Source organism: Leptinotarsa decemlineata, unplaced genomic scaffold (assembly GCF_025532065.1).
Source record: "Leptinotarsa decemlineata unplaced genomic scaffold, Ldec_3_MD MMD2_P_RNA_scaffold_2, whole genome shotgun sequence".
Taxonomy (NCBI): Eukaryota; Metazoa; Arthropoda; class Insecta; order Coleoptera; family Chrysomelidae; genus Leptinotarsa; species Leptinotarsa decemlineata.
In genome coordinates, this window is record NW_027412529.1 from 16,646,559 (window position 1) to 16,667,831 (window position 21,273).

General features: G+C 34.2%; 2 protein-coding genes across 4 annotated transcripts in view; both read left to right on the forward strand.

Annotated features, from left to right (window-relative positions):
* Positions 1–5,029, forward strand: part of LOC111511489 (juvenile hormone esterase) — a 55,302-nt gene extending 50,273 nt beyond the window's left edge. For all 3 annotated transcript variants that reach the window (XM_074184314.1, XM_074184324.1, XM_074184322.1), the window contains exons 6-7: positions 2,275–2,425; positions 4,627–5,029. In XM_074184314.1, coding sequence (XP_074040415.1) covers positions 2,275–2,425; positions 4,627–4,934 — 459 coding nt within the window. In that variant the 3' untranslated portion in view covers positions 4,935–5,029. The remainder of the gene's footprint in view (positions 1–2,274; positions 2,426–4,626) is intronic.
* A 9,234-nt stretch (positions 5,030–14,263) lies between these two features.
* Positions 14,264–21,273, forward strand: part of LOC141486411 (juvenile hormone esterase-like) — a 31,039-nt gene continuing 24,029 nt past the window's right edge. Inside the window, exons 1-2 of the mRNA XM_074184331.1 lie at positions 14,264–14,389; positions 15,906–16,043. Coding sequence (XP_074040432.1) covers positions 15,909–16,043 — 135 coding nt within the window. The 5' untranslated portion in view covers positions 14,264–14,389; positions 15,906–15,908. The remainder of the gene's footprint in view (positions 14,390–15,905; positions 16,044–21,273) is intronic.

Below are 21,273 nucleotides of genomic sequence, written 5' to 3' on the forward strand. Positions count from 1 at the left end.
AGCAGTATTTACATCGTCAAAGTCGTAAATATATTGTCCCTATCACTATATTTCAGTTTTTCAATAAACAGTTCATTTCTTCAATGTCCCTCCATTTTATTTTTTTAACGGGTCAACTGAAAAAATTGAAATCAGGGATAATGAAATTGACGCATGAATACTTTATTTTGAAGTGAAATTGACATATGAAACTTCCACGATGGCGACTGGGCGCCATCTGAGGAAAAATTAAATGGAAAGGAGGATCTTGTTACACATCTTTTTGAAGCTCCCGACAAATGTTTCAAAACCCTAGGATATGATGTGAATATCTTCAACTACTACAAAATGGCGAAACTTTTTATAATTGCCTGAATACATTGATATGTATCTACATACTCGTAATATGAAATAATAATTTCGAGGTCAGTTCAGAAAATGATCGAAATTGTTGCCTTGAAGTCCTTGACATATGAACAGCCTATCCATTAATTCACGCCGAACATTTTTGAACACAGTAACGTCAATATCTCTACAAATATTTATTATTCTCTGTCTCATATCCAATATTGAAGCAGGTTCAGTTTAGCTTCAAATAGCCCCTCAAAAAAGTCCAAAGGTGTCAAGTCTGGCGAGCGGGCTGGCCATTCTGTAGGACTCGACGGCCAATCCTAAGACCGGGAAAAGTGGTATCCAAATAGTTTCTTACTTGTCTGGAGTAATGTGGTGGTGCTCCATCCTGTTGGAATACAATATCCATATCGAATTCATTAGAATTCGTTCGACGATTTCAGTGATGAGAGTGTCAACAGTAGTTTCCAGCATATTCAAATATAGTTTTCCTGTTGAATTATGATCAATAAATAGATGTCCTACAATATGTTTTTCCAAACGTAAATTTTTTCTGGATATTTGGTATGTGTTTCCCGGAAAACGTGAGGGTTGGTGTCACTCCAATAATGGCAATTTTGTCTTTGAATATTGCCGTTTAAAAAAAATGTACATTCGCCATTAAAACATATATTCTGGAGATAGGTAGGATGCCTTGCAATGGTTTCTGTTATGATTTCGCAGAATTCTGTTCTTCGATCAAGGTCATCTTCAGTTAATTGGTGTACCATTTGAATTTTGTATGGATGATACCTATTCCTCTTCAAAAGTCTCCACACAGTAGAAGGAGACACCTTACAAACCTCACAACATTTTAGAGATTGTTGACGTGGTACCTTTCTACTACTAAAACCGAAAACTAAATGAGAATATTCTAACCGAACAATGATGTTCATTGTCGTACTGATATTTTTTGTCGTTTTTATAAACAAAAAATAGATTGTCAAATCTTATCTGGTTGTTAGAATTGCCATATGGAATATTTCTAGAAATATCAATATTAATGTGATTATCTTCTGGAAATTATCAAATGTTGCGCCTTTTTGTAGTAGGTGAAGACTTCATATCCTAGTGTTATGAAGTATTCGTCAGGAGCTCCAAAATGATCTGTTACAAGACCCCCCTTTCCATATAATTTTTTTCCCAGATGGTGCTCTATCGCCATCTTGAATGTTTCATATTTCAATTCAAAATAAAGTATTCATGCGTTATTTTCATTATTCCAAATTTAAATTTTTTGACTTGACCCGTTTAAAAAATAAAAGTGGGGAACATTAAAGAAATGCACTGTATAGGATTGACAATGAAAAAGACTGGGGTTTCACATATAAGTTGATATAATTTTGTTAATATTGAATATGGTGTTTTTAACAATGTATTTATTTATGAACAATTTATATCCTTGATTTTTTTAACGTTCCTGTTTTCACGATATTTACATTTCAAAAATATATTTAGAAAATATACTGTTTTATTATAAAACTTCAGAAAAAAGTCGTGAAGAAGTTTCGGAAATAAGGTTATTCAATTACCAACTATGCTCATATGATAGTTGAATGAAAATTTAACATTAATAAATTATATTTTTCTTCCCAAAAATAACTGATTAAATACATGGCTAGTATTGTCAACTTCACATTTTCTCTGTCAATTATTTTTACTAAAAATTCAGTGGAACATTTTTTGATTTTTTTTTTAGAATATAGAAGATATTTCTCTCATGAGTTTCATTTATTTGTTTCAATACTCGTTAATATCCTGTATCACAGACAAGAATGTTATGCGAGTGAAATGATTGTTGAAAAATAAATTTGTCAAGAGGAAAAGGCTATCAGTGTTGATTTGAAAAGTATTTTTCACAAAAGTTTGAGTAGTTTCATGAAAATTTTGACATTTTTTTTACAGCTACACTCAGATTATTATTTCGTAGCAGGAATAATAGGTTCGGCCAAACTTCACGCAAGAACTTCAAATCAACCAGTTTATCTGTATAGAGTGACCCTGGAAACTGGATTGAATGTTATGAAAAGGCTATTCAAAGTTGAAAATTTACCAGGTGAGGATTTTGGTAAAAATAATGTATCAAATGGACAAAACCGTATTATCTCATTGGAAAAAATCAGTAATAAACACACAATGAATTTATGCAGTGATGTTCTGAAACAATACTCATGAATTTTCATGTCAGAGTATATCAGGTACTCTTTCGAAACCCCTGTATTGCACACTGTATTGTGTTCGGAAAACAATATTCATCATAGGAAGGTATTACCGAAGTGGAATTCACCTCCATCACCAAAACTTTTTTTTTTCTTCTGTAAATTTTCAGGGAATCCAAAAATAATTTGTGAGACCATTGTAGCATTATTTACAATTACCATTTCGACCTAATATTTCACAATATACATACAGGGTGAGTCAACAAGATTCCCTTGGTCCATTGCTATCAGCGGAAACAATTTTTCGAATTGCTCATTTTTTTTGCATAAATCATATTCTCGCATACTGGGTGTTTCAGCCAAGCGTGGCCAACCAAACTTATATTTTTTTAAATAGAACATCCAGTATGTGAATACATCATTCGATTCGAATTCGAAACAGCTAGTATTGTATAAGTGGGTACCTATCGATTGACTGACACTCTTATATTAACCTAAAGCCGAAGGTACTGCAGAACCTAGAATCTTGAAATATGCAGGTAGGTTCTTTGTATGGCGTAAATAAACATCGATAATGGAAATCAGGATTTTCAACCTCTCGAATGGGAAAAATAGGTGTTCAAAGATTGTTTTGAATATCGTTAGTTTTGAAGTTGGAAACCTGAAGTCTCGGGTCGATAAAAAAATATTGTAACAATTTATTCGAAATGGTCTGTCACGAAACTTGATGTGACAAACCGAATCCTACGCGGGCAACAGCTAGTGATTTATATTTTTACTTTAAAAATACAGTAACTGAAAAAATATTTCAACTGCACTAAGTAATGAATAGCTTTGAGAATCGAATTATGTTATCTATGAATAAATTTCGCAAAACTAACACAACCGTCAACGACGTCTGCCCTCACGCGTCTTCCCGCGTTCGGGTCGCGTTCACGGCGATGGCGCTTCATTGCTTAGACCGTCCCTCAATCTCGCGCATCATTCCCCGTCGTCTTACAGTAGACGCGACTTGTAATGGCGTACGGCGCTGCGTCAAGTTAATCTTATCGTGAAAACTTCAGAACGATTCGTTCAAATTTATTTTATGTGAAAGACAAAGTTTATTTATATTGAATACTCAAAACGACAATTGTATTAATCTTTATAAGAATTTGACAGATATTCTAAAACGTGCATTCTGAAAAAGTATCCAATTTAATTGTATTTATGGCTCAGTATTTTGCATACAGTGGCTACCACATAAAAGGTTGAAATATGTTATTGGAGACTTTTATTTGAAACTATTTAAGATAAATAATTTTACGGTACATTATCTTCATGTAACTCCAACGGTATGGGCAGCGCTCGCAAAAATAGCTCTCAGGGAGCGATAATTTTTCCGACTCACTTGATACTTATCGTTATATCATGACCAAAATTACATAAAATCTTTCGTAATTGTAGCCTACATGTTATTCTGATGTCTAATATAAAACCGTGCAGATAATTTTCTTACCAAAAAGTTGAAATTATTCTTCTTCGATTTGTAAATTCAAACGACATGTACACATGGAAGCTAGAGTCTGATCCTCTCGCTGATGGACTACAGATCGGATATAAACCTTTAATGCGCAAAGCGCAATATATGGCTTCCTGAGATATATCCATCGAATTTCATTTCAAAGGTTTTGGTAACCACTGAGCAGCATAGTTTCGACAGAAAACGAATGCTAGTGGTTACCAAAAAAACATTCATGAGTCTTGACTAGCTCAAGAGTCAAGAGAATCTGCATCTCACAGATAATCTGCATCTTACGGATAATCCGCCTGTTATTTATCAGGTGGAATCCTCTTGGCTGTATGTTTACCTGCAACCTCTTGACCTAGGTAATTTAACCTCAGTTTGTAACTTCAAAGTATATATTATAGTTTGTGACACTCAATTGAGTGGTGCTATTTATGTTCAGAATGAACATAGAGTAACAATGAAAAATACACAACGTTTCATCAAATGAGAGTCACAAAATCAATAACTGTAGGTTACACACTAATTGAAGATATGATTCATGTGTTATAGATCAAATAGCATTTATGCATAATGAATATGTTTTTTAAGGGGTTTCTCATGGTGACGAACTGGGTTATCTCTTCAAAGTTTCCGTTGGATCAGAAATTGAACTTGGAGAACCTGAAATTCAGGGTATACGGCGATTTTTGGAATTATGGACAAATTTTGCTGCACATGGCAATCCCACTCCTGGCGGAACTAACTTGAATGTTGAATGGAAATCTGTAGAAGAGGAGCAAGTAAATATCTTGGACATCGGGCAAGTGCTCACAATGCAGACCAATCCAGAGATGGAAAGAATGAACTTGTGGAAAGATATCTACCAGCTCAGTCCCGCAACTGCCAAATATTTATAATTATAATTTTTCAAATCTACTTCTGGTATAATAATTTCTGCCAGGTACTCTTGTCAAAGTGATGGTTGTAGTTGTAATACATATTTTTAATCAGTTGCTTGCAGTTTATAATTATGAACTCTATAATCCTTAGTTCAGACAATATATGCAGGAATTATTTCATTCATTGCATCAACTGTGTATACTATGTTGTTATATTTCCGTCTATACTATTTGTTTATTTTATTCTCTTGACTGTTCCACTAGGTGAGGTACCAAATAATTCAGGTTTATAGTAGATATGACATATGGCTGAAATTTTCGAATATCACCGATGCACAAGGTCGCGAAGCTGAGGCTTTTGCAATAGGCAGCGGACTTACTCAGATACCTATCCCTCAGATATCCCGGTCGGGATATCTGACCGGGATGGAGAATATGCTAGTTTTCTGGATCTATATCTAACTACCAATCCAGAAATTTACACAATCACCGTAAGATCTCCATTGGGATCTTCTGAACACAAACTCATTTCAGCGTTGAGTGAATCACCGATAAATGTTGGGGAACAATCAAAGCCGCCCAAGGCTTGGAATTACAGATCTGCTGAGTGGGAGGATCTTCAAGACCATTTCAGCAAATTCACCTGGCTAGATGTTAGTTTCAGCTTTAAAGTCACGAAAGTTATTCTATCATCCAGTATTGCATATATTCCTTTTTCAATGACACGAAATGCTATCGGCAAACCTTGGTTCAACAAAAACTGTGTTGCCTTTGAAAATCGCGCCTACCGGCAGTGGGGCAAAAATCCCAGTGCCGAAAACCGATCTGGGTTTGTTAATGTTCGCAACAGCTGCAAATGAAAGCATTGAACTTCACAGTCAAAGGATTAGGGATAAACTGCTTGCCAATTCCAACGGGTTTAGATCCTTCTGGTCGGTAGCTAAAACTGTTGATCGAAAATTTACAAAATCCACAATTCCACCACTAACAAAAGCGAATGGTTTGATTGCAACAACAGCCATCGAATACTTTCACCATCAACGCTGGTGTTTCCCAGGGATCTATATTATATCCAACCCTCTTTCTATTGTATATCAACGACTTATTGAAAAAATCAAGAATCCAATATATTGCTTTGCTGATGACTGCACACTTGTTTCGTCATTCCATTTAGATTTCAGGACATCGACGGTGGATGCACATCTTCACCGCCAGCAGGAGGTTGCATTTCTTAATGAAGATCTGGAAGTAATTTAGAATTGGAGTGAAAGTAACCAGGTTCAATTCAATTGCACGAAAAGCCATGCATCGGTTTTCTCCAAAAATATGGATTTCTCCGAATCGGATATAATAATGTCAGGTCAGACAATTCTATTTTCTGCTTTGGTAAGCTTTTTGGGATGAAACACAGGCGGAATAAACTCTAGTAAGGACAACAGATCAGCCTTCTTTTCTTTAGATATTGGTAATAACGTACTTCTAATTTTCGGGACCAGCTAACCATTTGACGGATATTTTCTGGTATGGTTCATAATCGTCTAAGCTGGTTTTAAATTGGATGATACTAAACCGTTTGCTGTACTTTAAGGTATGCACAGGTTGCCACTTAAAATCGTTGTGTGCAATGTCTTTCTTTCTTTTCACTAACGGACCTTTCAACATATTTGAGAATTCTAAAAAGTCTTCTTGGGTCATCTCAATAACCGAAAATCTAGGACCGCACGATCGGATCAGCTGATACCAATCATGGGGATGGCCTATCAAAGTACTGTTTTTTGTTTTTTTTCTTTCAGTTACAACATGATCACCATCGAATTCCATGTGTGGGTGTCCAGGCAACATAAATTTATGTTCAAATGTGCAAATTCTTGGATACTTTTGCAAAGCTAACGTTAGCATTACCGCTACATACGTTCTATCCTCCGCACGTATCTGAATATAGTAATACTTTTGTAATTCCATCCGGTAGATTTTGGATATGTTTGAAAATACATGAAGCTATTTCGTTGGCCCCACGAGCTGCAGTAGCCTCTTGCCACATCTAGCAAAATGCTTGGTTAGTTTTGTTGTCGTGAATTGTAGGTCCAAAGCTGGCGTTTGTGAAACGCAATTGCATTCGACAGGAATGGTGTAGCCAAGCACTGCTGTAAATCCAACGTTAAACATTGGACATTTTCATTTTTATTCGCTACTTGTTTATCTGGTATGCAAGGGGATACGTCAACTTTACCCAAAGCATCCGCTTCTCCTTCAAATCAAAGTTGATCTTCAAGAACTATATTCAAGAAACAAAATCCCAAATTATGTGAATTTTGCAATACACCTTTAATAGTGGAACACATCATATGTCTCTGCCCCTACTACAATGAAGAACGAAAACTAATGAACATCAGTGAGAACATAAAACTTATTTTGAATAACAATGTGGAGAAAACTATACAATTTATAAAGAAAATTAATGTATACAATCAAATATGAAGTTCGTATATATGTGTGTATATATCTATATATGTGTGTATATATTCATTATAACTTGCAATGTACTCCGCTAATAACCCTCTGTGGTTGATGCGGTTCTTGCTTGAATAAAAAAAAAATAAATAGTTTTACACACGCAACACACGTTAAGCGTAAAATCACTTGAGTCTGACTTATGTGATTTTTCTCTGAAGAAAAGGTAGTATGAAACTACATAGGTAAGTCTGACTTATATTATTGTACCCACCGTAATCATAGCATTTCGACTAATGTGTATATACACAATCATTTTTAACCTATTTATGTTTCGTTTTTGAATTATGTGATTTCACACAGTCATGCATCTGCAGTTATTCTTGACGAATATGACTTAATACAAAAATGCGATATTTTGACTTATGTGCTTATTCCCACTATACGCAGATATATTGGCAAATAAAATGAAATAACCTGAACATTTTAATAAGAGACTGACAAGATTTTCTCATGCAAATGAATTTTGTATCCACAACTATAGTTTTGTCAATTCCTGAAAGCAGTTAGTTCATCAATTTTCATGGGAATCTTTTCATAAATACAATACAGGTATAGTCGAAATAAACGATATGGTGTACTCTTGAAGTTGTCGGCACTCTCAAACGCCAAAAAAATCAATACATAGGAATGAATGAGTAGCAAACTAGTCCAGGTGGACTGTAGACTGGAAGGTTCGTATTAGATAATATTTACTACTCGAGTTTCATGATTGGCTGAAGAGTCATAAAATTAAATTCATGTTGACGAATAGAAATAGGGAAAGGTTATAGAATAGAAATCAGGGAATGCGGGGAAGCTTATCGCCGTCGTGTTCAGTTCAGGAACTGATCGTTGAGTGTTGAAATTCGATATTGGTGCAGTAATTATTACTTAAAATTTTTGTTATCTGTATGAAATGTGGCGTCCTTGGACAAGTACTAATAGTAATAACGAGTGTGATAACAACGCAGCCTTTTTCCAGTATAGTGATTCCAATAACGATGGTGAACAATGCGAAAAAGAGAGAGTGAATTGTACTTTATGGGATACTTACGGATTTTCGCGATTTTTTCTGATACTACGTGATGTTAGGAATTCAGAATACTTTTTATTTCTTGTCGGACTCAATTAGTTTTCGAGATTTAGCCTGTCAAAGTTTGTATGCCGTCATATTTAATGTTTTTTCAAGCAATAAACCATTGCAATTCACATATTTTTTTATTTATTACAACTTTTTCCATATCATCGCACCTTGTTCTATCCCTTTTCAATCACTTATTGCCGAGTTTCCTGAAGTTAGAATGAAATTCCATAATTTGTCAGGTGCACACAAATCACTTTTTGTAAATTGCATTGTTTCACTATTCGAAAATACGTTCCTTTTAGAATTTGGAGGTCAGGTAAGATGTTGAGGATACATATATTTTTAAAACTTCTAAAGTAAAGTTAGACTGAGTTATGTTAGGTAGGGTTAGGTTAGGTTGAGTTAGCACGTGACAAATTATGAAATTTCAATCTAATTTCAAGCAACTTGGCAATGAGTGAATGAAAAGGGATAGAAAAAAGTGCGGTGATATAAAAAAAGATCTGTTGAATAAAAAATATGTGAATTGCAATCATTTATTGCTTAAAAAAAGGTAAAATGTGACATCATACGAACTTTGACAGGCCACATTTCGAAAACTAATAGAGTCCGACAAAAAATTGAAAGTGTTATGAATTCCTACCATCACGTAGTATCAGCCCAGAAACAATTGCGAAAATCCGTGAATATCCCATAAAGTATAATTTTCCCAAAAGAGATACCAGTGAATAAGATTCGGATTCATTTGAATATTGAAACATAGAGAGTATGTTTTAATGAAATAAGAATCTATATCTCAAGTTTGGTTTTCGAGGGAAACAAACTATCGCAAGCAACATCAGATTTGACCGAAATTCCTTTCTCAAGTGTACGTAAAATAGTCAAAAACAAACCTAATAAACGGAAGACGCGATGTGATACAGGATTACCAAAACCTTTAGATGTTCATGTAATAAAATCACTGAAAAAAAAAACAATATACGACTGTTATAAAAGCAATGATCATAAGGAAGAAATTGAATACTTCCGGCCATAACGTGAGCTGCTGTGACAAAATTCTTCAGAATTGGATAAAAAAACTTAGATTCAGATTCAAAATAATAAACAAACGTCAAACAGTTATGGAAAGCAGAAGAATAGTGGAATTCCGTAACAAATAATTAGAAAAAATAATTACATATAGACAAGAACGACGGTAAATTTTCCATTTGGACGAAACTTGGTATGACATTCTCGACACAGTTATGAAAGGGTGGACTGATGGTTTGAGAAAGTGTACGCCTATCATGCCTCCAAACAAAGGATCGCGACTAATCATTGTACATTGCGGAGGAAGTGAAGGAGGGACTCCGATTTCTTTGAAATCGGAAAAAAACTTGAGGACTGCAATGTTGACTATCAAGAGAACATGGAAGCTAATATTTTCGAGGAATGGTATGAAAACACATTGACTCCAAATTTGGATGCGAATTGTTCTTGACAACGCTTCCTATCATTCGCGACAGCTCATCAAAGTACCGAATAAAATTCGAGGAAAGATGAAATACAATTTTTTTTTAATGGATAACAATTTGTACTTTGAAGATCATCATACCAAAAACCAACTAGGTATGCCCTTGAGAGTACTGCTGAAAAGTACATACCATTCTGAGACTTCCCCCTTATTTTTGTGTTTTCAATTCCATCGAGTTGATTTGGGGAAAATTGAAACTGAATATTAGGAGTTAAAATAATTTTTCAAAATCGATAATAACGTAATAGAGCTAATTAAAGAAGAAGTATCTAATATCACCGAAGAAGGCTGGTAGAAAAGGATTAAAAAAGTAACTTCACTTGATAAAACTGTATGTAGATTGGACACTTCCATTTTAATAGTGGAACTAAATTCATTATTGATTTAAAAGACGACAGTGATATAGAAACAGATATTATAAGTATTTTCTTATGTAATCAGAAATTATTGTTATTGAAGTGTTTTTGAAGCGATCGATTGTGGGTATATATATACAGGGCTTTTCATGATGAGCGTTAATTAGCCGTTTCTGGCAAACTATTCAACGGATCAACCTGAAAATTCCACAGTATGCATAAGTCAATATGACCTACACATCTAAAATATTTTGGACGAAGCGACGTTGTCGCTTCTGCTATAAAGTAGCGGCTTCTTTGATTTTTCAAATGGAACACCCCGTATACAATATCATATTATGATTCATTATCACTTTATCAACAAATTCATATACTATTTCCCTATACCTATCTATTACCGTTTAGAAGATATAAATTAAGTTCGATATTTTTTTCACCAAACATGAACTTTTATAAATGCTGATAATCTTGAACTCTCTTGCACTAAAACGATCAAATTTGAAATGAAGTGGAGTGATACTATGAGGATCTTCACTTCGAGTCATATTATCATTTGCCTCATACAGAGTCTTCAAAAAATGCAGATACTTTGATCGCATGAAAAAATTAGTGGAACTCAATTTTTTCAAATGAAACACCCTGTATATTTCAACATTTTTGAGCTCCACATTCAATTTTAGATTAACTTTGTTCAGATAATACTATTTCTATTTTGAACCGTTTTCGAGATAAACTGTTTCAAACGGAAATTGACATGGTTTCCTTGTTCATCACTTATTTTTGTAAAACAGATTTCGTTTGGTGTTTCTCAATTAGTCACAGATAATACAATGAAAAGATGATTATTAAAATACTCCTCAACCATCGAATGAAACTTCTCTTCAAACAATAGTTTTATTAACGCTGAAACACGAACTGAAAATAATAAACCCATAAATTAATGAGTTAATTTAATCGTCGGTGTATTTCAGAATGTGTTGAAACACATCTCCACCTCTACTTAAACAAACATGTAATCTCTTCAAAAGATTGTCATGTGTAGCGCTTCTGATCAAGTCTGGAGTCAAACTATTGAAAGCAGTTGTAACTCTCGATTTCATATCTTCCATTGTTGTTATTGGAGTAGAGTAAACCATATTTTTAATGAAACCCAACACGAAATAATCTAATGGATTGCCATCTGGTGTTCTAGGAGGCCAACGAAAAGGTCCATTATTACCAATCCATCTGTCTTCGAAGATTTCGGTTAAAGCTTCGCTGACTGAATGAGAATTATGGGGTGGAGCACCATCCATTTGGTACCATACACATTCTCATCCTGGTCGTTTATTTAAAATAATTTGAATTCCATTCCTCAGTAAATCTCCATATTTTGATGCATTCAAATTATCATCATAAAACTCGATATAAAAAATTGACTCATTCTTTATGGCACAAAATACATTGAATTGTTTCTTGAAAACCCTTTGGCGGACAACATGGGGATTTTCTGGCGCCCAATAATGACTGTTGTGTCTATTGAAAACTCCATTTTTTGTGAACTTGGCCTCATCTGTCCATATGATATTGTCAAGGAAATGTTCATCCTCATGAGTCTTGACAAGTAACCATTCAATGAATTCCACTCTATGAGGTAAATCAGTCACTTTCAAATGTTGGACACAGTAGAACTTATAGGGATGCCATTTATGCTTATTAAGAATTCGACAAATTGTCACGTAGGGTATACCTATCTCCCTTTCAGCCTCGTGCAGAGAAGCATTTGGAAATGCATGAAAGTATCCCAAAACTGTTATACCATTGTCATCATCCACTTTAGTCTTCTTTCGAATAATTTTTGGACGGAAGGTTCCATTCAACCTACAGTTTTTTAGTAGTCGATTTATCACATTATTATTCGGCTTCGGAAGTTGTGGATATCTTTCATGAAATACTCGGCATGGTCTACTTGCAATTCTATTGCACTCACCATAAATTATTAATAAATTCAAGAAATCTTCATTACTGTAACCCAATCTTGACATTATTGGTAGCTATCACAATCAGTCAAAACCACTAACGAAAGTCTGACGTTAAATAATTGGTTTATTTATTTTTCCAAAGCACACTATTGAAAAATATTAATGTGTACTGTTGTACGTTAGAGACCAATACCTCAATGTATACAAATTGTAACTTTTTCTAAGGTAGGTACATACCAATTTCGAATTGACTGATCTGAGACAGTTAAAAACTGGATCAAAAAGAAATATTACTAAGTATAAAAAAAATGTTGAATATCCAAGATAACTGATGAATTCAAAAAAAAACGAGCAAGAAAACCACGTCAGTTTCCGTTTGAAACAGTTTATCTGGAAAACGGTTCAAAATAGAAATAGTATTATCTGAACAAAGTTAATCTAGAATTGGATGTAGAGCTCAAAAATGTTGAAATATACAGGGTGTTTCATTTGAAAAAATTGAGTTCCACTAATTTTTTCATGAGATCAAAGTATCTGCATTTTTTGAAGACCCTGTATAAGGCAAATGAAAATATGACTCGGAGTGAAGATCCTCATAGTATCACTCCACTCCATTTCAAATTTGATCGTTTTAGTGCAAGAGAGTTCAAGATTATCAGCATTTATAAAAGTTCATGTTTGGTAAAAAAAAATATCGAAATTAATTTATATCTTCTAAACGGTAATAGATAGGTATAGGAAAATATATATGAATTTGTTGAAAAAGTGATAATGAATCATAATATGATATTGTATACGGGGTGTTCCATTTGAAAAATCAAAGAAGCCGCTACTTTATAGTAGAAGCGACAATGCCGCTTCGTCTGAAATATTTTAGGCGTGTAGGTCATATTGATTTATGCATACTGTGAAATTTTCAGGTTGATCCGTTAAATAGTTTGTCAGAAACGGCTAATTAACGCTCATCATGAAAAGCCCTATATATATATATATATATATATATATATATATATATATATATATATATATATATATATATGTGTGTGTGTGTGTGTGTGTGTGTGAGTAGTATTGAGAAGTATATCTTATATAATCAGAAATGATAGAATTGAATAACGAAATTAGTCAGCTCCCTAACTATATTATTAAAGGGGAGCTGCACTTAATCGTGTATTTGAACTATACGATCATGGATTTCAGAAAGCATTTGAAATTGCATCTTAAAATTAGGTGATTAATGTTAATGACCTACGTTATGATTTTGATTTCTCGAGCGATTTAGATGCTGACAAAATACTACTTTTCTGAATTATGTGAATGGTACATCTTTTTATACATTCAATCTTGTGTTATTATCTGTTTTCAAAGCTTGATTTGTGAAGCAGCTTCAGTTGAAATTCCTTCGTTTCATCAAGATTACGGTTATATTATGTTTCAATGATGATATTTTTGATGATTTAGATCTTTTTTTTTTCACCGTAGTGTGCGCTAGTCAGGCCCTATCCCCCGAAGTCCCGATACATTCCTAAGGGCGCGCCAGCATTATCAACCAATGACCACTCCCCACACCGTGGGGAGTGATCAATGAGTCCGAGAAGCGCAGTGAGTCAAGAATGACAGCCTTCTGCATCTGTGCGGCTAAGATTTCTGCCTCAGTGCGGCAAGCCGGTATGATTTTAAGATTCGAGAGTAGATCATTTATTATTATTATTAGTATCATTATATTTCTAGGTATTTTCAATGATTCAACATTTGACATTTCCACTGTGCGATATATTTTTTAATGAGTCTTTCAAACCTGGTATTATCAGATAACTTATAATGAATTGCTATGAATGTTATCTTTTACATCATAATTATTGTTTATAGTAAAAGGAAACTGGCTTATCTCTAGCGAATAATGGCACGCCTGTACGATAAATATTATTACGTTCATGTTGAAATGATCAAATTTGAGAAGTCAATTTATTGATTTGTAATACATACATAATACATACTTCTGCTTTACACTTCATAATTCTCCCAGTCACTGTGTTTTGTAATCCTTGATAACTGAACTAATTTGCGTAAGTATATAAGGTTTGAAATGCCTCATATATACTATTGTTTCAAAATTGAATGCTGATCTTGAAGAGTGATAATCCTTGGATGATTTGAAAAAAAAATCTTTGCCTTCCATTATCAATTCTGGTGGACGCGAAGAACGCATAAAAATATATTTTGTAAAGGTTTTCTCAATGTCCATCATTGGCGTCCCTGTTAATATGCTCTGTCAATTTTTTTATCAAAATCATGATACACCACTGTCCTTTTCCCAATTCAATATTATTTTTGTGAAGTCCGTCTATCTTCTTATAAAAATGGTATCGTGTCTTTTTTCGTTCCACGAACAATTTCCAAATTGTGGAAACTAAAGAATCTAGGCAAGATTTTTATGATTAAAAAAAATTGATGAATTATTTAGTTTTTGTGATGAATACGCATAAAAAAATCAATTTTTCATTTTCAAAAACGAAGCTGTTATGAACAAAAATACTGCAAGTATGCAAGCTTCAGCTTCCCTTGTCATTGACTCTGATACTGATGAATATAGCATTTTTCTTTGTGAAAAATGCATCGGTCTGAACTGGAAAGTTTTGCCATTCTACACTTGCATAAAGTTTTCCATTAGGATTTTATTTTTTTCAAATTGTGAAAAGTAAAAATGCCCAAAGAAGGTCGATATAAAACTCTGATTTTCTCTCTTTTTAGTATTTACTCACGCCCGAAGAAGCCAATGCATGGCGAAACACGGGTTGCTTATTAGTCAAATTGTTTAGTGAGAATCTCACAATAAAGTGTGTTTTGAATACTTTAGTTGTGGATTTTCATCAAGTATCGACCAATCCCATCATATAACTTTGCACTCTTTTACAGATACTTTCTAGTGTTCAACTCGACAACGGTTCATATCGACTCATTCGTTAATTCTCAATTCGAATCAGTTTGAACTGCACTTTATAAGGATCTTTCAATCTGTAGAACAGACCAAACGTTCATTAGTCTGTTAAAAAAACCTAACTCCAGACATTCCGCAATGTTTTTATCAATTTCGAGTGCATGAGCCTCAGTCACAACATACCCATTTATTGAAAAACACCTTTCTATTACCAGAACAAAAATTGTGGTCTCTCGACGCGCATTTCGCTAACCAAGTTAGCGTCCTCAGGAGATCATTATGACCAGTCATTATGTCAGAATATCATTAAAAGAAAGTATTTTTCAATAGTTTCATTTTCCGCCAGAGGTTCCATTGCGAACTATCAACTATCCATTAATCAATGAAACCCAAATTCTACCAACTTGTCATGGGATACTGAGCAAATATTTCTATTTGTATCTCTTATTGTCGGCTCAACATACACTCCGAAAATCAAACTCATTCTCCATATATATATATATATATATATATATATATATATATATATATATATATATATATATATATATATATATATATATATATATATATATTATAATCAATGTGAAATCCACAATAATGATAGTTCTCAGATTCTATTTAACAGATATTTTCTCATAAAGGTAATGGAGTGTCAAATCGTCAGCATTTCCGAGGGAAAAGTGAAAGGATTTTTGGCCACTGATATAAAAGGCGAGAAGTATTTATCTTTTCTCGGGATTCCATATGGAAAAGCCCCAGTGGGTGACCTCAGATTCAAGGTCAGTGCAAGTCGAAGAGATTCAAATTGAAAAATAATTATGATTCATTCAGATGCATTAGAAAACTCCCTACTAGCATTTTACAATACAGTTTTCACATATAGTTTTGAGATTCTGATGAAATTGATGAATTGTCAGACAAAACTTTTCCCTTTCATTTCGAATAAAATACTGCGTATCTTCAGAACTTCCCAACACATTATTCAAGTAGCACACATACAGTGCATTTCTTTAATGCACTTATTTTTTGAACGGGTCAACTCAAAAAATTGAAATTTGGGTTAATGAAACTTATTTGAAGTGAAAGTGACAGATGAAACTTTCAAGATGGCGACTGGGCGCCAACTGGGAAAAAATTGAATGACATCTTTGTGAAGCTCTTGACAAATGCTTCACAACCCCAGAATATAATGTCAATATCTTCAACTACTACAAAATGGCGGAACTTTTAATAACTTCCTGAATACATTGACATTTAACTACATAATATGAGGCAATGAGCTTGAGGTCAGTTCAGAATATGCTCGAAATGGTTGCCTTGAACTTCTTGACATATGAACAGCCTATCCGAGATTTCACGCCGAACCTTTTCGAACACAGTAATGTCAATATCTTTACAAATATTTCTTATTCTCTGCAGTGTATCCAATATTGAAGCAGGTTCAGTTTCATACACTTTTTGTTTTGAATAAGTTCCTATTAGAAAATTCCAAAGGTATCAAATCTGGCGAGCAGGCTGGCCATTCTGTAGGACCTCGACGGCCAATCCAAAGACTGGGAAAAGTAGTGTTCAAATAGTTTCTTACTTGTTTGGAGTAATGTGGTCGGACTCCATCTTGTTGGAATACAATATCCATATCGAATTCATTAGGATTCGCTTCGACGATTTCAGTAATGAGAGGGTCAACAGTAGCTTCATCATATTCAAATACAGTTCCTCTGTTGAATTTTGATCAATAACCAGAGGGTCTACAAAATGGTTTCTCAATATTCCTGTCCAAACGTTAATTTTTTCTGGATATTGGGTATGTGTTTCCCGGAAAACGTGAGGGTTGGTGTCACTCCAATAACGGCAATTTTGTCTGTGAACATTGCCGTTTAAAAAAAAGTACATTCGTCATTAAAACAAATATTGTAGAGATAGGTAGAATGCCTTGCAATCCTTTCCGTCACGATTTTACAGCATTCTGATCTTCGATCAGGGTCATTTTCAGTTGATTGGTGTACCATTTTAATTTCTTATGGATGATACCTATTCCTCTTCCAAAGTCTCCACACAGTAGAAAGAGACACCCCACAAACATTCGCGACGAAAAGTAGTCTGTTCAGGATTCACTACCATCTCACCAATTATTATTTGCACTTGCTGTTCTTCCGGAATGGACGGATGACCTGGGGTATTTTTGTTATATGGTAGTTGTGAATTTGGATACAGGTTCCCTCAAATATTTTCTACAGATAGGACGATTCGGTAAACGTTCATTGAAAATCCTTTCGGTCTTGTGAAAGTTACGCGTCACACCGTAAATAAAAATTGCTTCAATTTTTTCTTCCAATGGACGAGAATTGACCATTTTAGAGATTGTTGACGTGGTTCCTTTCTACTAGTGAAACTGAAAACTAAATGAGAATATTCTAACTGAACAATGATGTTCTTTGTCGTACTGACATTTTTTGTCGTTTTTAGAAACAAAAAATAATGGGGTTGTTGGAATTTTTCAGGAAATTATTTAATGTTCCGTCATTTTGTAGTAGGTGACGATATTGACATCATATTCTAGGGTTGTGAAGCATTCGTCAGGAGCTTCTAAATGATGTCACAAGACCCCCCTTTTCATTTAATTTTTTTTCCCCGATGGCGCCCAGTCGCCATCTTGAAAGTTTCATCTGTCAATTTCACTTCAAAAGAAAGTATTCATTCATTAATTTCATTATCCCAAATTTCAATTTTTTGAGTTGACCTGTTCAAAAAATAAAAGGGGGGGCCATTTAAGAAATGCACTGTATATAATGAAGATGAGTATGAAATCAGTTATTGAATCATTCATCCAAAGTATAATATTCAAAATTATTTAAAATATTTATATCTTGTGTAACGTTTTATTTTTTCCAGATGAAAAAATAACGTAGAGCAAAAGCAGATTTTTATCCTGGTGAGCTCCAGCTGAGAAAATTGAGAATACTCAGGCTTCAACAAAAATTGAGCGCCACCCGGTTGAATAATTTAGTAAAGACTTTAAAGTTGATAATATGAATAGCAAACTTTTTCTTCTCCATCTTCTAAAGATGCCAACTTCATTGGAGAAACGCGCGTATAGAATAGTTTTGTATTTCCGGTGTTTGGGATTTGTTTTTCATTTAATCTAGGCCTGAGGTTTCAATTTTATTTTTTGTTCAAAACTGAGTCCTTTGTTGAACAACCTAGTTACAAAACATTACAAATGATAACGTTCAAAAAGAACTATCTAACAATACATGATTATTATAGAAGGACACACTCATATAAGCTGGTTACACAATGGCAGCTTACATTTATCATAAATTGTCATTACTCATAATCGATAACAAAAACACATTTATCAGATAAAGGTAAGAGTGAAGGTCAATTGAAAATGAAATCGAAATGACTTGTGGTTTCAGCACAATAGTAGATCCGATAAGGTGAGGGTTTTTTCCATACTGTTTTAAATAGACAGTTTCATAACACCAACCTAATTCCAAATTGAAGTATTGAAAACGGCAATCAAATTCAACTTCGGCGTTCCTAGAAGGAACTGTTCAAACATGTAGATGTATCTACAGTATCTACAACAAATAATTGAGTGATTTAAAAGTCTATTTTTCGCGTCACTCAAATTAAAGTGCATTTCATTTTATTTGCATTTACGAAAGTAACACATTATCACGGTGCCAAAAATATTCAATTGAGTGCTGTTGTTGAACTGTTTCAAGTATATCTACTTCTGGGGTTGAAAGGACAATTTGAAAAATGTGGACATATAATCACATATTAATCACCAAATAGCTGATGACTACCTGGCCAATGATCCGTTGGCAGCATTGAAAATCATGATTCTAGAGTTCAGACTACAGAAACTAACATTTTTATCATGATGATACTTATGACTCCTACGATATGATCGAACAATTATGTAATAATGAGTATTTGTGGATACCAAGATACCACGCACCTTGGCATTTTTAGCATCTATTACGGTTTTTGCGATAGCGCCTGCTCCACCTGCCAACGAACCCCAAGCTGAAAGGGCAGCGTATATAGGTATGAGTGGTAGAATTCCTCTAGATTTTGCTTCGAATGGAATTATCCTAGGTATCCGTATGTTTTTATGTCCTCCAGCTTGACTCAATGCCATTTTAGCAGCTCACAAAGCTGAAACAGTAGATTTCTCAATATTGGTAGGATGTGGCTTCCAATTTTTAGTAATTTTTTGAAGCATATTAAGTCGAAAGGACAACCCCATGCCAAGCCTATTGGCTTTCATTGTTGTAGTTACGAGCCAAGCTGCAGCTATTTCACCAAATCTAGCGTCTTTCGATTTAACGCGTTCCCAAGCTCTATTTTCCAACACTTGATCCCTCTTCTAGGGACGCTCTTCTAGGGACTTGCATTGTAATGGCATTGCCCAATTTATTTCGTGCACTAATTTGTGAGCCGAGAGTTTGTGGAAAGACAAACGCTATCTTAACATTGCTATTCCACCTAAATGGCGCCAAATTCGAAAATATCTACGTATATTCAAAATCATCGTATCAACCTAAATATCAAGTGGTTCAAGAAATTTCCAGTGAATTCAAGGGGTTGGGATATTATCCGTTTAGGGAAAATGAGGATATCATAAGCCCTCACGAAACCAAATCAAATTCCATATTCATTCTAGATGATGTCGCATGCGATGGCCAGCAGAAAATATTCGTGAATATTATTCTGTATATAGACATAAGGACATTGGTACCACCTATCTTTGTTAGACATATTCAAAAATTCCCGAACAATTGATACGAGACAATTGCAATATGATTGTACTTTTCAAACAGGATGAAATGAATTTGAAACAATTACTCGATGAACACGTCTCTCCCGATATGTCTTTTGATGAATTCAAGAGAATCTGTGCCGATTGTTGGCAACATCGATATGGAACCATTGTGATAATGAAATATTTCAATACGAATAGTGGACGTTATCGTCAAGGATTCGACAAATATATAAGTATACACAGGGTGTGGGGTAGTATCATTCACCATATTAAACCGTTGAGCAAAGAAGTTGATTTAATCGACAGAACGAAATCAACGAAATTGCATGCATCATTCGAAAAAAATATTTGGCTCTGAAATTGAGTAAATCTGAAAAAGATGAATCATTGCAAATATTTTTCAAACCTCTATCTATTCAATTAAAAAAAATAGCCACCTCAGTTGATCATTATGAGTCATAATGATGGGGACGCTAACGTGGTTAGTGAAACTTGCGTCGAGAGAAGGTAAGTTTGTTCTGGTGTTGAAAAGGGGTTTTCGAAAGATTCATTTTACGCCAGAGATTCCAGTACGAAGTATCAAAATAGGTTCATGGTATGAGAAATAAGATACAGATATTTTCGAATGAAAACTAGAAAGTCATCTAGAGAAAACTTCATCGATTGTTTTTTCATGCCTTGTGGTAGGCTCATCCCGGTTAATATTCACCATGAGTTGTCCATTTTCGAACGTGAAATTAACATTGAAATCTCCTGTCAAAATTAGTGGCAGGGTATGATAATTTTATTATATATACAGTAATATACGAAACGTAACTCTCTCTTTCAATCTTCACTAACTCATACCTCCCTCTCAACTTCCGTTCCCTTCGCCCGATCACATTTTGTAACGCCCTAGTCACGCATTCACTAGCTTACATCCCTAGTCAAGCGCGCCTAAAGAACTTTTAGTTCAAAAATACTTTCGAAACAATTACTTTTATATGAACATTGAATTATATAAATTTTTTTTTATTCACCTTGTACTCCAAATATTCGGTGTGGAATTGAATCAGATATCATTCACAGCATTGGTACATGATATACTTGTGGCATGTAAAACAAGAAAAATTTCATTTACTTGGAACATCGTCAAGTTATCTTCTTGGAAAGTGTCATAATATGATATTTTCGATATTTTGAGCAGGCATTGAGGTGTCAGGTATTTTAAAATTAAATGAAAACATGTGATA